The sequence below is a fragment of the Balaenoptera musculus genome, chromosome 8 (genome assembly GCF_009873245.2).
Source record: "Balaenoptera musculus isolate JJ_BM4_2016_0621 chromosome 8, mBalMus1.pri.v3, whole genome shotgun sequence".
Lineage (NCBI taxonomy): Eukaryota > Metazoa > Chordata > Mammalia > Artiodactyla > Balaenopteridae > Balaenoptera > Balaenoptera musculus.
The window spans coordinates 100,370,656-100,384,272 of NC_045792.1; the positions used below are offsets into that span (position 1 = coordinate 100,370,656).

The window sequence follows — 13,617 nt, forward strand, 5'->3', positions numbered from 1 at the left end:
TAGGGGCCTGTGAGAGGGGCGCCTCCTGCCTCAGTGGGGCCGGCCAGCCCAGGTCAGCAGTGTGGGTGGGGCCGTCCTCCATTATCGGAGTTGACGCATCTCCCACGTCAGCCCCCTTATCACCCAGCACGCCAGCTCCCCCTGCAAGGTGACCCCGGGAGGGGAAAGGCCAGTGCCTCCCCCTCTCCTTCGCCGCTGATGCCCAAGAGAACTTGGCTGCCTTTTCTGTGAGTCCCTCCCGTTGGCGGGGCTGGGGCTCGCGGGGAGGGCCCAGGAGAGGTCAGGCAGAGGAGCAGCGCTCAGGCCACCATCGTTCCCCGCCGAACCTCTCCGGGGCTGTTTCCTCCTCTGGGCTCAGCCCTCGATACGGGGGTGATGGGCATACGCAGTGAGGGTGGGCTGGGCACTCCTGACTCCGACCCCTGCTCCCTCTCCACCTGCAGCTGGGGCCCGGGGTTCAGGAGTCTCCCCCAGCCCCATGGGCCCCCCAGGATGTGTGGTCCAGGCCGGCCAGGCCTCCTGCTCCCGGCTGCCCGCAGCTGGGCCATCTGGAACCACCTCCTGGAGGACAGGGCAGGACAGAGTCAGTGAGTCTGGGTCTGAGTCAGTGAGGGGGGTGGTATCCGCTGGGCACCCAGCTAAATAAAGCGCCTCGTTTGCTCCTCACAGCACCCCGTAAGACGGGGACACGGTTACCCCATTTTATAGACAAGACGAAGGGACTTGCTCATGTCACGAAGCTGGAAAGGAGAATGGAGGGGCAGGAAGCGGCCGGTCTGTCCAGACCTGCACTCTGGGCCCCGCCCCTCCCTGCAGAGCCCAGGTGGCCTTGTGGACTGAGGGCAGCAGCACCAATACCTCCTGGAGGGGTGTCAGGTGGGGGACGATGAGGGATACACAGATGGGGAGGGCCCAGCCTGGGGAGAGTTGGCGGGCTGGGCCCAGAGGCCTAGGCGTCTCGGGGAGCCGATCTCTCCCCTCTCTCACGTCCACCCCTCCCCGACAGGCCACGACATCAACGGCGCCCTGGAGCCCTCCAACATAGACACCAGCATCCTGGAGGAGTACATCAGCAAGGAGGACGCCTCTGACCTGTGAGTGGCCCCCGCGGCACCCCAGCCCCTTTGGCCTCCACCTGGGAGGGGTGACGTGGCCCCGCCTCTGAAAGCTGCTCCTTTCCCAACCACTGAGCCGCCCTGCGGGTGGGAGCCCCGGGAGGGGCGGGGGGGTGGGGCCCGGCTGGCGCTGAGCTTCCGCCCTTCTCCGCAGCTGCTTCCCTGACATCTCTGCTCCAGCCAGTGTGGCCTCCTACCCCCATGGGCAGCCAGCGATCCCCGGCTCCAGCGGGGTCCACCACCTGAGCCCCCCCGGGGGCGGACCCTCCCCGGGTCGCCATGGCCCCCTCCCACCCCCGAACTACAGCGCCCCGCTCAACTGCAACAACAACAACGGCATGGGTGCTGCTCCCAAGCCCTTCCTGGGGGGCTCTGGGCCCCCCATCAAGGCAGAGCCCAAGGCTCCCTATGCCCCCGGGTGAGTGAGGGCAGTGGGGTGGGGTAAGATGCAGAGGCCCAGGCGCAGGCGGCCTGTGGGACCAGTGACTGGGGGCCTGGGAGGTGCCGGCCAAGGCTGGGCGGTGGGGATCGGGCTGCCCTGTGGGTAGGTAAGGTGGCTGGGGGACCAGGGCCAGGCTGAGGAGGCGCTCTCGGCTTTGTGCTGAGGCAGTGGACAGCCACGGAGGGTTCTGAGCAGGGGAGTGATGAGGACTGACCTAAGTGCTAGAAAAATCTCCATCCCCGAGAGCTGTGTGGAGAGTGGCGGGGAGGGAGGGAGACTGGAGGCAGAACTGTTTACGCTCAGGGGAGCACCTCTGCACGCCTGCAGGCACCCGGGGCACCCAAACCCCTCCCTGCACCAGGCCCACCCAGCCACTCGTGCATTTATAGCTGCCGTTTCCCGCGGCCTCAGGGAGTTGGCCGATGGCACAGGTGCGGGACCTGAAGTTGGTGCAGATGTGGGGACCCTACCCAAACCGGCCCCCCAGGTCCTCCCCAGCTCCTCTCCAAGGAGCCCACGTCAGCGCCTGACCCAAGGGCTCAGCCTGGGCCCGGCTGTGGCCCAGGGTTCCAGGTGGCCACCAGCCCAGCCAGACCGCAGGGCAGTCCACAGGCACACGCTCGCGGGGAGAGGCAGGGAGCGTGGGTCTGCTCGGCTCTGCAGAGGGGCTCGGAGGAAGTTCTGGGCTCCCCAGGCTCGGGCAGGGGGCAGGCGACCCTATCTCTGGGTGGAAGGATGACAGGGTGCTGGGAGCGCAGCGCCGGCCAGGCAGCCTGCCTCCGTCGCCAGCTCCACCATTTCCGGCCTTCTGGGGGCTAACCCATAACCTCGGCACCGCGCCTGTGAACGGAGCCCCGAATGCTTCCGCCCCCGCGTGACTGGGGAAGTCAGGGGAGGAAACCCAGAGGAAGTACTGGGGGGACAGTGGCTGTGTCTTGACTTACAGGGGGAGGGCCGTGGAGGGGAGCTGGGGTGCCAGGCAGGGGTGAGCCATTGCTGCAGGGCAGCTGGCTGCTTGAGCGCAGAGGCTGTCCCTAAGCCACAGGCCCCGAAGGGCAGGGAGGGAAGGGGACTGACACATAATAAGCCCCTGCTGGGTGCCCGCTGCTGTTCTCCATGCCTCTGCGAGAGCTCATCAACTGTCCCCGGTAACCAGCTCCTGGGGGACCCCAAAACCAGCCAGCCTGTGAGTAAAGCCCCACCTCCCTCACAGCAGGATTCGGTGGCACACTGGGGCCATTTCCTAGAGAGAGAAAGCACTTGTCCAGAACCACTCAGACACGCTGTGGCCCCCGGGCCGCTCCAGGGCCACTGCCCCCACCCATGCCAGGCCCTGTTCTAGGTGGTAAACAAGGCAGGCACATCCCTCCTGTAGTGGCTGCTGCGGTCTAGTGGGGGAGGGAGTGACTAATCAATAAATCAGCAAATCGAGGACTCGTGAGCTCAGTGAGGAGTTATGAGGAAGAACACAAGGTCCTATGGATTCGGCACATTTGATAGGGGCCAGAGGGTGAGAAAGACCTTTACACAAGGCCGCTGCCAGGGCAGCGCAGGGAGTGGGGGGAGATGATGGACCCGGAGCTGGAGAGGCTCCGGTCAGCACGCTGGGCGCAGCAAGGACCAAATCCCCATCACTTTTTCCTGTCATCTTCACATGGCCTGCAGGGTTTGGGTGAGGGGTGGCTTGTCCAGGGGACCTGGGGGACCCTGCAAGCAGGCCAGGGCTGTGTCCACAACAGCTGGGCTGCCTCAGAAGCTGCCTGGGCATGACGGTGGGCAGCCTTTCCAGATGTGGGGACCAGGATGGCCAAAGAGTCAGATCCCTCAGAGAGTGGCCGCAGCCGCCCCCTCTGGGCGGACTCAGGGTTCACGCAGGACGTGTTGACCTCTCAGAGCTGAGTTTGTTCTTTTGCCCGAACCACTGATAAAACAAAACCTGCAAGAAAAAAATAAGTGCAGGCCTGGCGAGCTGGCTCCCTGCCCAGCCTACACCTGCCTGTGGCAGGGCCGCCCCCCTGGTGACCCACTGAAGTTTCCCAGGCCCGGCCCCTAGAGTTTCCAGGAAGTGGGACTTCAGTGGGTGCAGGAAGGAAAGAGCTGGCCTGGCCCTTCGGTCTGCAGAGGGAGTCCTTGAATCCCTGTGCCATCATCAGGGACACAGGTGACAGGCTCCCAAGTGCCCTGTAGGTCTGAGGGGATGCTGGGCCAGAGCCCAAGGCCTGCACCCACAACTGGGCCCTGCCAGGCACCCCAAGGTAGCTGGTACAGAGAAATGCCCATAACGGGGGCTGTGAAGAAACCTCGAAGCCTCCAGCCCCTGGGTCTCCGGGACCCTGCCCCGCAGAAGAGCTGCCCGGCTGGAAGGCAGGGGCTCGGCTGCCCACCCAACCACCCTTTCCTCTTGCTCCACAGCACGCTGCCAGACTCCCCCCCAGACTCTGGCTCCGAGGCCTACTCCCCCCAGCAGGTGAATGGTGAGTCCAGCGGGCACTGCCCTCCCCCTCTGGGGTTTGGGCAAGTGGCTGGGGCGGCCTTATCGGGAGGGAGGGAGCAAGCAAGGGAGGGAGGGGGCCAGCGGCCGCCCAACAGGCCCAGATTATCGCTGGTCAAATACTCCCCGGCGCTGGCTATTGTTTCCCCATGGGCGGGTGGGGAGCCTGGCCCGGCCTCTGAGCAAGTGTCCCTGTCGGTGATGCCACCCGCCTGCCCGCCTGCGCCATCATGGACGCGCCCTTCGGCGGTAAGTGGACGGCTGGGGGAGGCTGGGTGCAGCCTGGACACAGGCCTGGCTGCCGCCGGGCCCACCTCACCTTGGGAGGTGCTCAGGGGTGCAGTGGCCCCCAGGTGGCCAAGAGCAGAGGGCTCACGGGCAGCCGTCTCCCCACAGCCCAGAGAGGGGTCAAGAGTTCTGTTTATCTTACCAAAAACATCTCTGGAATGCCTCCTGGGGAACAAAGGGAGCTGGGGCCTCCCCCCTCAGGCTGGGGGGCTGGCCCCTGGGGCCAGCCGGAGGGAGGAGGGCCCCCCGCAGGACAGCGCTGGGGGTCCCCGGAGACTCCTTCCTGAGGTTCAGAGGAGGAGCAGGCCTGAGAGGGGCTGGGGGAGAACCTTGGGATGCGGGACCTCCCCAGGGAGCCGGGCCTGGCCCGGCCCGGGGGAAGGAGCTGGCTCGGATGGGGTGAAAGGCTGCCCACCCCCTGGGCAGGGTCTGGCCTCCCCACCTGGGCCTGTAGTGGCCAGCCTCTAGGCTGCCCAGCCTCCTCCCACGTGGGATCGGCGGGAGGGCAGCCCCCAGGCTGGGCTCAGGAGGGGGCGGGTATCAGGAGACCCTGCCCGGGGAGAGCTGGTGCCGGGAAACCTAATGGCCACCCCGCATCTCTCCCACAGACCCCCATCTCCTGCGCACCCTAACCCCTGAGAGCCTTTGCCACGTGGGGGTGCCCTCCCGCCCGGAGCATCCCCCCCCGCCGCCCCCGCCTCACTACCCCGTCCTGCAGCGGGATCTGTACATGAAGGCTGAGCCTCCGATGCCCCCCTACGCTGCCATGGGGCAGGGGCTGGTGCCCACCGATCTCCACCATACCCAGCAGTCCCAGATGCTGCACCAGCTGCTGCAGCAACACGGAGCCGGAGCCGAGTAAGAGTTGGGCAGCCTCCCCCGGGGTGGGGGGCGGGGAGATGGGCTGGTGGGGGCGGGGTGGGGGATACTCAGGGCAGCAGCAGGTAGGATAGAGATGGAGGTAGGGGCGGGGGTGAACCCAGGAAGGATCGAAGGCTCTGGCCCCAGAGATGGGGGTCAGTGTTATGTATACGTATGTGCGAGCAATGCATCGGGCACTTACAGCCAAGGCCAAGTGCTCACAAGTACCTTATTTGACGGGCATGGCCACCCCCATTGCCCAGATAGGTAAACTGAGGCTTGGGGGGTGGGATGCTTGCCCTACGGAGGTAGGAGGGAGCTGAGCCAGGACTTGAACCTGGGACTGTGCTCTTACCCAGACACCAGTGACTTTCCAGTCACCATGGAGTCCTCGGGTTTCTGAGGAGGTTCTAGGCATAGACCCAAGCTTCCTGCTCTGACTCCAACACGTAGAATTGTCTTTTTATCTGTTTTGCACATTGAGATGTTGTGAAAGATTTCATTCAAGGAAAGATTCCACTGGCAAAGCTTTTTGTAAACCAGAAGGGGAAGGGGTGCTGTGTAGCCCCCAAATCGTCAGCCCCCTTCCCAGGAAACTCTGTTTCCCAGCCTTCGTGGCCCAGGCCCTCTGTGGCTTGTTTCTAACCATGGAGGCTGCTCTCCAAAGAGCCGTCTCTATAAAGAGTGACACTGAGAATGACACCACAGGGAAGGGACAGACTCACTCGTTCATTCCACGAATGATTCTGAGCACTTTGTGTGCCAGGCCAGTTGCTGGGCGTGATGGGGACGTACAGACAAGTCAGGTGTGGGTCCTGCCCTCCTGGATTCCACAGTCTGGGGGGTAGGGAGGAGGGACAGAAACAGAATGATAACACAGAGTAATGGGGGAGCACTTAGGAGGTAAAGGCACGGGCTTCGTGCAGGAGGTATCCCCTGGGCTGGGCGTGTCCTGCTGAGACAGGGTGAAGAGGGGAGCGGGGGTACTGCCCAGTGGGAGGGGACTCGGGGAGGGCCAGCCCCCCATGGTGCACACCTGTGTCCCCCCCAGGCTCCCCACACACCCCTCCAAGAAGAGGAAGCACTCCGAATCACCCCCCAACACCCTCAATGCCCAGATGCTGAATGGAATGATCAAACAGGAGCCCGGGACCGTGACATCCCTGCCACCGCACCCAGCTCGAGCCCCATCCCCACCCTGGCCTCCCCAGGGCCCGCTCTCACCCGGCCCTGGCTCCTTGCCCCTCAGCATCGCCCGGGTCCAGACGCCGCCTTGGCACCCACCAGGTGCACCCTCACCAGGTACATGGCTGGCCTGCTCAAGCTTTCAAGTTGGGGGTGTGGGGCCCGGGGCCCAGAGCCCGTGGCCCATGGCCGTTCTCTCTCTCCAGGTCTCCTTCAGGACAATGATAGCCTCAGTGGCTCCTACCTGGACCCCAATTACCAGTCCATCAAGTGGCAACCACATCAGCAGAACAAGTGGGCGACACTGTACGATGCAAACTACAAGGAGCTGTGAGTGACCTATGCTCCTCCTCACCCCTCCTGGTCACGCCGTCCGGAGACCCCCAGCCCTGGCATCACAATCCTAGAGCAGGGCTGGGGAGCACACCGGGTACGAGATGGTCCCGTTTCACAGAAGAGCAGACAGGCTCAGGGAAGAGGTAGGACTGGCACTCAGGGTTCCTGACTCCTGAGCCAGCCCGGGGCCTCCTGAAGAAGGTGGTGTCCGCCAGGGAGGGGCCAGTGGGGCCAAGTCAGGGAGCAGTGGGTGGAGGGGTGTTCGCTGGCTCCTCCTCCCCCTCCCCCTCCCCCACTCCTCCTTCTGCATTCCAGGAAGGTAGCCGGAAGTGGAGTGTCAGCAAGGCCCTTCCAGCAGCCCCCTCCCTGGAGGGGAGGGATGAGTGGGTGGGGGAGGACTGGGTCAGAGGCTGGCCGGGCATTCCTCGCTCTCCTTCAGCACCCACCCATGTGGATTCAGCTTCCTGGGACCTGGCCAGGAGCACTCCGGGACCACTCCCCTCACTCCCACGGAAGGCCATGGCTCACCGTCAGCTCATTTGGACATTGCCAGGCCTGGGCAGGGTGTCTGGGACTTGGCCCTCTCGCAGCTAGACCAGCCTCCTGGAGTTGGGTGTCCCAGGCTATGTCGGGTTGTTAGGCACAAGCCCTCAGGGCTGGGGCAGGGGGTGTCCAGCTGATGTAGTGGTGAAAGGGTCCTTTGAGGCCCTGTCCGGGTGGCAGGGGAGGGAGGTCTTTGGCTGTCCAGCCCTATGGCCTGGTGAGGAGCCCCCATTCCTACTACTGTACTTCTTGGGCCAGCCCTGCCACCCCAGGTCCCAGGGCCAGGAAGTTGGCAGCTGAGGCCCCCAGTGTGGCCCAGGCACTTCCTGGGTGTTCCCCTGGGTCAGGTAGGTGGGTGGAGCCCAGGGAGGGAGAAGTAGTGAGCTCTGGGCCTTCCCGTGGATGTTAGCCAGGCCCAAAGGCCTCTCCCCACAAGTTTGGAAACATTGTCCCTGCCCAGCTTCCTCCAGGCGGACCCTGGGCATCCGGGGCACTGCTTTTGCCTGGGGACCTGGGTGAGGGCGGGCCAACAATCACCCCCTTTCAGGCCACCTGGAGGTCCCCCAAAGGGTCCAGACTTGGAACACCTGGCCAGCAACAGATGCGTAAACTGAGACTGAGGCCAGGCCGCCCAGAGTGCCCCCTCCCCAACCGGGCAGACGGAGGAGTCAGAATGAGGACGTTTGGGGGCTTGAGCAAGCTGGTGGGCAGGGGCTGGGCCAGCGCAGAGCCGGCGCCTGGTTCCACCGTTTCCATGGCAACCAGCTGTCAGGCGCAGTGAGGCTCCACAGACGCATCCCCTCTCACCCCATCTCCCGTGAGGGAGGGGGCTTTGGGCAGCGTTCTGGGAAGAAGCCAAGTGTGGTGAGGGGCCGTGAGGCCCCCTCCTCAGGAGTTCCCTCCTGTCCAAGTGTCTTGCCCAACCTTCCCCCATCACCAGGGTGGGGTGGTCCCAGGCACGTAGTGGGAAGAATATTGGCTGAGGCATTGGCAGACCTGAGCTCAAATCCTCCTGGGGACTCAGTTTCCATTTCTGAGAAATGGGGGCAGCCTCGAGAGTGCTTTGAGGATGGGGGCACCAGATGGGAAGTTGCGTTGGAACGCAGGCATGTGGGTGGGACGGGCAAGGCAAGCCCGGTGTGCGGGGCCTCCGGTGAGTGCCCCCACCTGCCCCCAGGCCCATGCTCACCTACCGCGTGGACGCCGACAAGGGTTTCAACTTTTCGGTGGGCGACGACGCCTTCGTGTGCCAGAAGAAGAACCACTTCCAGGTGACAGTGTACATCGGCATGCTGGGCGAGCCCAAGTATGTCAAGACGCCCGAAGGCCTCAAGCCCCTTGACTGCTTCTACCTGAAGCTGCACGGAGTGAAGGCAGGTCTGGGGCTCAGCAAGGAGGGCAGGGCAGGAGGGCAGGAAGGCTGGGGGGAGTCGAAAGAGCCCAAGGCCAGGTGAGTGTGTCCTGAGGAAACCCCTCGTGGCTAAGTCCAGTCCCCCCTTTCCGCCTGTCCTTCCGTGCCTGCCCCTTAAGCGTCAGGCCCCTCAGCTCTCTTCTCAGGTACGCTTCCCGTTTCCTTCTCTACCCCGTGATCCCAAGTCTGCGCCCCGCAGCCAAGACCCCTCTTCTGACCCCACTGTCAGCGGCCTCAGTGCCACACCCCCAAATGAACTCCCTGGGAACTTGCCCCTCTCCCGGGCCCCCTCTCTGGGAACGGGGCTCCAGGGCCCTGGTTACCTGAGCCATGAATCCGGGGCCCACTTGCCCACCCCTCACCATGCACCAGGCCCTGCTGTCCCCCAGAACTCCCCTCCATCTGGTCCCCTCCCCCTCCCCCACCTCTGCCGGGACCAGGCCACCTGCCTCCTTGTCTGACCGTCCTCAGCAGCTTCCGCTGTGGCTCCCGACTCGTGCTCTGCCTGAGACCTTTCCCATTCTTCCTTCCAAGGCCTCCGGGACCCCATCTCCCTCACCCCAGCAAAGCCCTGACTGCTAGGCTGGGCCTGCAGAGGCCCTCGGGACCCCAGCCTCACCCGGGTCCTGCCATTCGCTGTGCCCAGTCGCAGCCCCGCCTCCCCCAGGCGGCTCCCTTTCTCTGGGATGCCCACTGAACACCACTCCATCCCTCCTCTCCTGGCTCCACGTTCCTTGACCTTCACCATTCACTAACCTCGGGGACACCTGCCCTGAGGCCCATCTTGACTTGAGGTCCCTCCCCTGCGATCCCCCGGCACCGCCACAGTGGTAGTTGATCTTGAGCCCATGCGCTCCCCGGGGGGTCGGCCGGGTGCGTCTCCATCAGTGTCGCGAGCGGGGTCTGGCGTTGGCGTGGCACAGCCAGTGCTCGTGGAGGGGTTGAGGGGAAGTGGGTGTGGGATGGGGTCTGGGGAATGTGGGGTGGGGAGTGAGCGGGTGACTGTGGAGGCCGGTTTGGGGTGTGTGCTCAGAGCTGGGAGGGGTGTGCTGGCATGGATTGGGGGCCAGTGAGGGTGAGTGTGTGTGTGCGCTCATGCGTGTGCACATAGGTGGGGGAGTGGTGTGGGTGTGGGGCTGTGGGATGTGTGGCGTGTAGGAGAAGGCACCAGCGTTTGTGGGCTGAGGGGAGGGCAGGGCCTCGGTTTCCTCACGAGCCCCAGCTGGGCCAGGCCTGGGCCAAGAGGCCGAAGGAGGGGGGGACCAGGGGGGGAACCTGGGCCCTGAGGTGCCTTTGGCCTCTGCTCCTCCCCCAGCTGGAGGCCCTCAACCAGTCCATCAACATCGAGCAGTCGCAGTCGGACCGAAGCAAGCGGCCCTTCAACCCTGTCACGTGAGTGTCTGGCCCGTGGCGGGTGGTCCCCAGGAGGGCTCACCCTGGCAGGAGCCGAGGGGAGCGCGGGAAGGCACCCACAATGTGCACCTCCTACACACTCCTGACCCCAGTGCCCCACTGTGGCCTGGCTCTCCGCAGCCCCCTTCCCTGCACCCTGAGTACCCTGCCCCTCCTCTGCAGGGTCAGCCTGCCCCCCGAGCAGGTCACGAAGGTGACTGTGGGGAGGTTGCACTTCAGTGAGACCACCGCCAACAACATGCGCAAGAAGGGCAAGCCCAACCCTGACCAGAGGTGAGCAGACTGGGCCCCTGCCCTGGAGCCGCTCCATTTCTGAGGACGAGGGGCGGGAGGGTGCCACCCCACATAGCACGCCAGGCACGGGGTCCCACAGACTCACCCATTTCACAAAAAAGGGACCTGGGATTCAGAGCCCTTAATGACTTACAGATGGGAGAGCAGAAGCCTGGTTCCTAGCTGGTGGGCCCTGGGGAATTTCCGCCCCCTAGTGGAGACTCAGGTTCCTCCTCTGTAAGACGGGGTGTTCATGCCCTCTTCCTGGCTGGTGGGAGCCTGGGCGAGATGACCGAGTGGGCACTGTACATCTGACCCAGGAAGGCTGGCGGGGGGTGGGGAGGCAGTGGGGCAGAACCCTGGGTGCCTCTAAGACCCCTGTGTGCCCCAGGTACTTCATGCTGGTGGTGGCCCTCCAGGCCCACGCACAGAACCAGAACTACACGCTGGCCGCCCAGATCTCAGAACGCATCATCGTGCGGGTGAGGGCCACCTCCCCCCAGAGGGCTGAGAGTCCTCCCCAGACCTGGGAGAAACAGCACTCAGGAGAGATACAGGCGTCCTCAGGAGTCAGGAGCCGGAATGCTGACCCTGCTGGGCACTCGCTGTGTGGCCTTGGGCAAGGCTCCCACCCTGTCTGGGTCACAGCGTCTCCTTCACAATAAAGTGTGGAGGTGGCCAGGACCTGGTTGCCACAATGGGAGGGACAGTTTAAGCTGGGCATGGTGGGGTGAGGAGGTCTGGCTGGAGCTGGAGAGGTGGCTGCGGGGTTTCCCCCTTTCCCAGGGCGCTGCAGGTCCCCCATCCCCCAGGGCTGATCCAACCCCACCTCCTGCTAGGCCTCCAATCCGGGCCAGTTTGAGAGTGACAGCGACGTGCTGTGGCAGCGGGCGCAGGTGCCCGACACCGTCTTCCACCATGGCCGTGTGGGCATCAACACAGACCGGCCCGATGAGGCGCTGGTGGTGCACGGCAACGTCAAGGTCATGGGCTCGCTCATGCACCCCTCGGATCTGCGGGCCAAGGAGCACTTGCAGGAGGTGGGGGCGGGGCTGTGGGCGGGGACAACTGAGCGGGAGGAGCTGGTGCCCGGGGGTTGCCCGCGGGGGGCGGGGTTGCTTTGTGGGCGGGGCTCTGTAGGGGCGGGGCTCTGTAGGGGGCGGGGCTGCAGGGGAAGGAGTTGGGGGAGGCTGGCCCTGGATCTCTGGATCCCGCGACCCTAGTAGCAGGGTCTCCCCTCCACACTGCTGCCTCCGGACGGGCCCAGGACGGGAGGCTTTCAGTTCGGCCCTGGCTCCCGCGCAGGTGGACACCACCGAGCAGCTGAAGAGGATTTCACGCATGCGGCTGGTCCACTACAGATACAAGCCAGAGTTTGCCGCCACTGCTGGCATCGAGGCCGCGGCGCCAGAAACGGGTAAGGATTCACGTGCGCAGGCTGGGATCTGGTAACTCCGACCCAGTCCCCGTCCTCTGGAAACCCTACTCCCAGGAACCCCTTCCCATGACTCCTGGAAACCTGCCCCTGGGAATCCAGGCCCCCCCGGAAGACCTCCCCTTCGGGCCGGACCCCTCGCCCTTTGACACTGGAAGCCTGGGACTTGTGGCCCTGGGATCCTCGCTCCTCTGTTCCCTAGATGAATCTTGCCTTTATTCTCCTGGATCCCTGCTCCCTTTCCCCTGGGGTCCTTACTCCCTGGAATATGCGCCTATCCCTAGCCCAGGGAACCCCACACCTTGATCCCTGGAACTGCGACCCTGTGCCTCGGAGCTCCCTGCTCCAGGGCTCCCTGGATCCCAAACCTCTAGCCCCCAGAATTTCACCCTCACCGATCCCAGCCCCTGCTTACATTACGGTGCTGTGGGCAGTCCTCCCCCCTGACACACACTTGGCTTGCCTCTCCCCAGGTGTCATCGCTCAGGAGGTGAAGGAGATCCTGCCTGAGGCCGTGAAGGACACTGGAGACGTGGTCTTTGCCAATGGGAAAACCATAGAGAACTTCCTGGTGGTGAACAAGGTCTGTGGAGGACGGACTGAAGGGAGCCCAAGGGGCAGAGGGGTGGACCAGCTGGAGGGCGTTCACCCCCTCTGTAGAGACCGGGGACACTGAAGTGCGGAGAACAGGAGCATTCCCCCTGCCCCCCAGTCTTCTCTCATGCTGCTCCCAGAGCCCCCTCCCCACCCCACTGGGAGAGGGGGAGGTGGGAGGTGGGGACTCTGCCAGTCTGTGGCTGTGCGATCAAGGGCAAGAGGAACGTCCTGAGGGTCATCTTCCTCCCCTGCAAAAGGAGGGAAACCATACTTACTGCTAAGAAGTTCTAATGTGGTTATGGCAAAGCTTAAACATGGGGTTTGTTGTGAGGATAATGTTTGTAACTTTCCTGGCATGAGGCTGGGCACCAACGAGCAGGTGATATGTTTTGGCCTCTGCTGAAGTCTGAGACATCGTGTTCATCAGGCGGGGAGATGGAGGGTGGGAGCCTCTGAGGGACAGCGGGTTCTGACCGCGGGTGGGGAAAGGTGCAGAGGCGGGATGCTGTTCGGAGGCAGGCACAGAGAGCCGAGGGAGCTGAGGCTGGACGAGAGGCAAGGCTGGCCTGGGTAGGGAGCCTTTGAGTGCCCTCCTCCTGCGCCCCGATGGGCCCGTAGCCTGGGGCTCCCAGGGGCTGACTGTGCCCTCGACACTGGCCGTTGCCCGCGGCAGGAGCGCATCTTCATGGAGAACGTGGGTGCTGTGAAGGAGCTGTGCAAGCTGACGGACAACCTGGAGACGCGCATTGATGAGCTGGAGCGCTGGAGCCACAAGCTGGCCAAGCTGCGGCGCCTCGACAGCCTCAAGTCCACCGGCAGCTCGGGCGCCTTCAGGTGGGGGCTCGGGGCCGGGGAGGGCAAGACCCCCTTCCCAGAGGCACCTCTGACCCTGCCCTCTTGCTGCAGCCACACAGGGAGCCAGTTCAGCCGGGCGGGCAGCGTCCCCCACAAGAAGAGGCCCCCCAAGGTGGCCAGCAAGGTGAGGGTGGGCAGGGACTGGGGCCTCCCCATCCTCGTGGCCTCCCTTTCCAGCTGGCGCCTCTCCAGGCTCACTGACTCCAAGCGCTTCCCCTCCCCTCCCTTCTGGACCCTCTAGCCCTCCCAGCCCCTAGTTTCTCCTTCCTCTCCCTCTGCCCCCCGAGGGGATGAGTACCCCACCTCCAACAGAGCCCACCGTGGGTCAGACCATGGGCTCCGTAAGTCTGGGCCTTTTCCTCCTTTCTTCTT

The 13,617-nt window shown here is 64.4% G+C and overlaps 1 protein-coding gene across 6 annotated transcripts in view; it reads left to right on the forward strand.

Annotated features, from left to right (window-relative positions):
* The window catches only part of MYRF (myelin regulatory factor), a 32,889-nt gene that overhangs the window by 11,242 nt on the left and 8,030 nt on the right, over window positions 1-13,617 (forward strand). For 4 of the 6 annotated variants that reach the window (XM_036862413.1, XM_036862412.1, XM_036862414.1 and 1 more), the window contains exons 2-16: window positions 1,007-1,094; window positions 1,270-1,533; window positions 3,970-4,031; window positions 4,945-5,194; window positions 6,249-6,499; window positions 6,589-6,712; window positions 8,439-8,634; window positions 9,988-10,064; window positions 10,248-10,358; window positions 10,750-10,840; window positions 11,198-11,398; window positions 11,664-11,775; window positions 12,267-12,376; window positions 13,064-13,224; window positions 13,297-13,369. In XM_036862413.1, coding sequence (XP_036718308.1) covers window positions 1,007-1,094; window positions 1,270-1,533; window positions 3,970-4,031; window positions 4,945-5,194; window positions 6,249-6,499; window positions 6,589-6,712; window positions 8,439-8,634; window positions 9,988-10,064; window positions 10,248-10,358; window positions 10,750-10,840; window positions 11,198-11,398; window positions 11,664-11,775; window positions 12,267-12,376; window positions 13,064-13,224; window positions 13,297-13,369 — 2,171 coding nt within the window. Of the gene's footprint in view, window positions 1-1,006; window positions 1,095-1,269; window positions 1,534-3,969; window positions 4,032-4,944; window positions 5,195-6,248; window positions 6,500-6,588; window positions 6,713-8,438; window positions 8,635-9,987; window positions 10,065-10,247; window positions 10,359-10,749; window positions 10,841-11,197; window positions 11,399-11,663; window positions 11,776-12,266; window positions 12,377-13,063; window positions 13,225-13,296; window positions 13,370-13,617 lie in introns of those variants that run through there. The other 2 variants (XM_036862416.1, XM_036862417.1) reach the window with 2 other exon arrangements.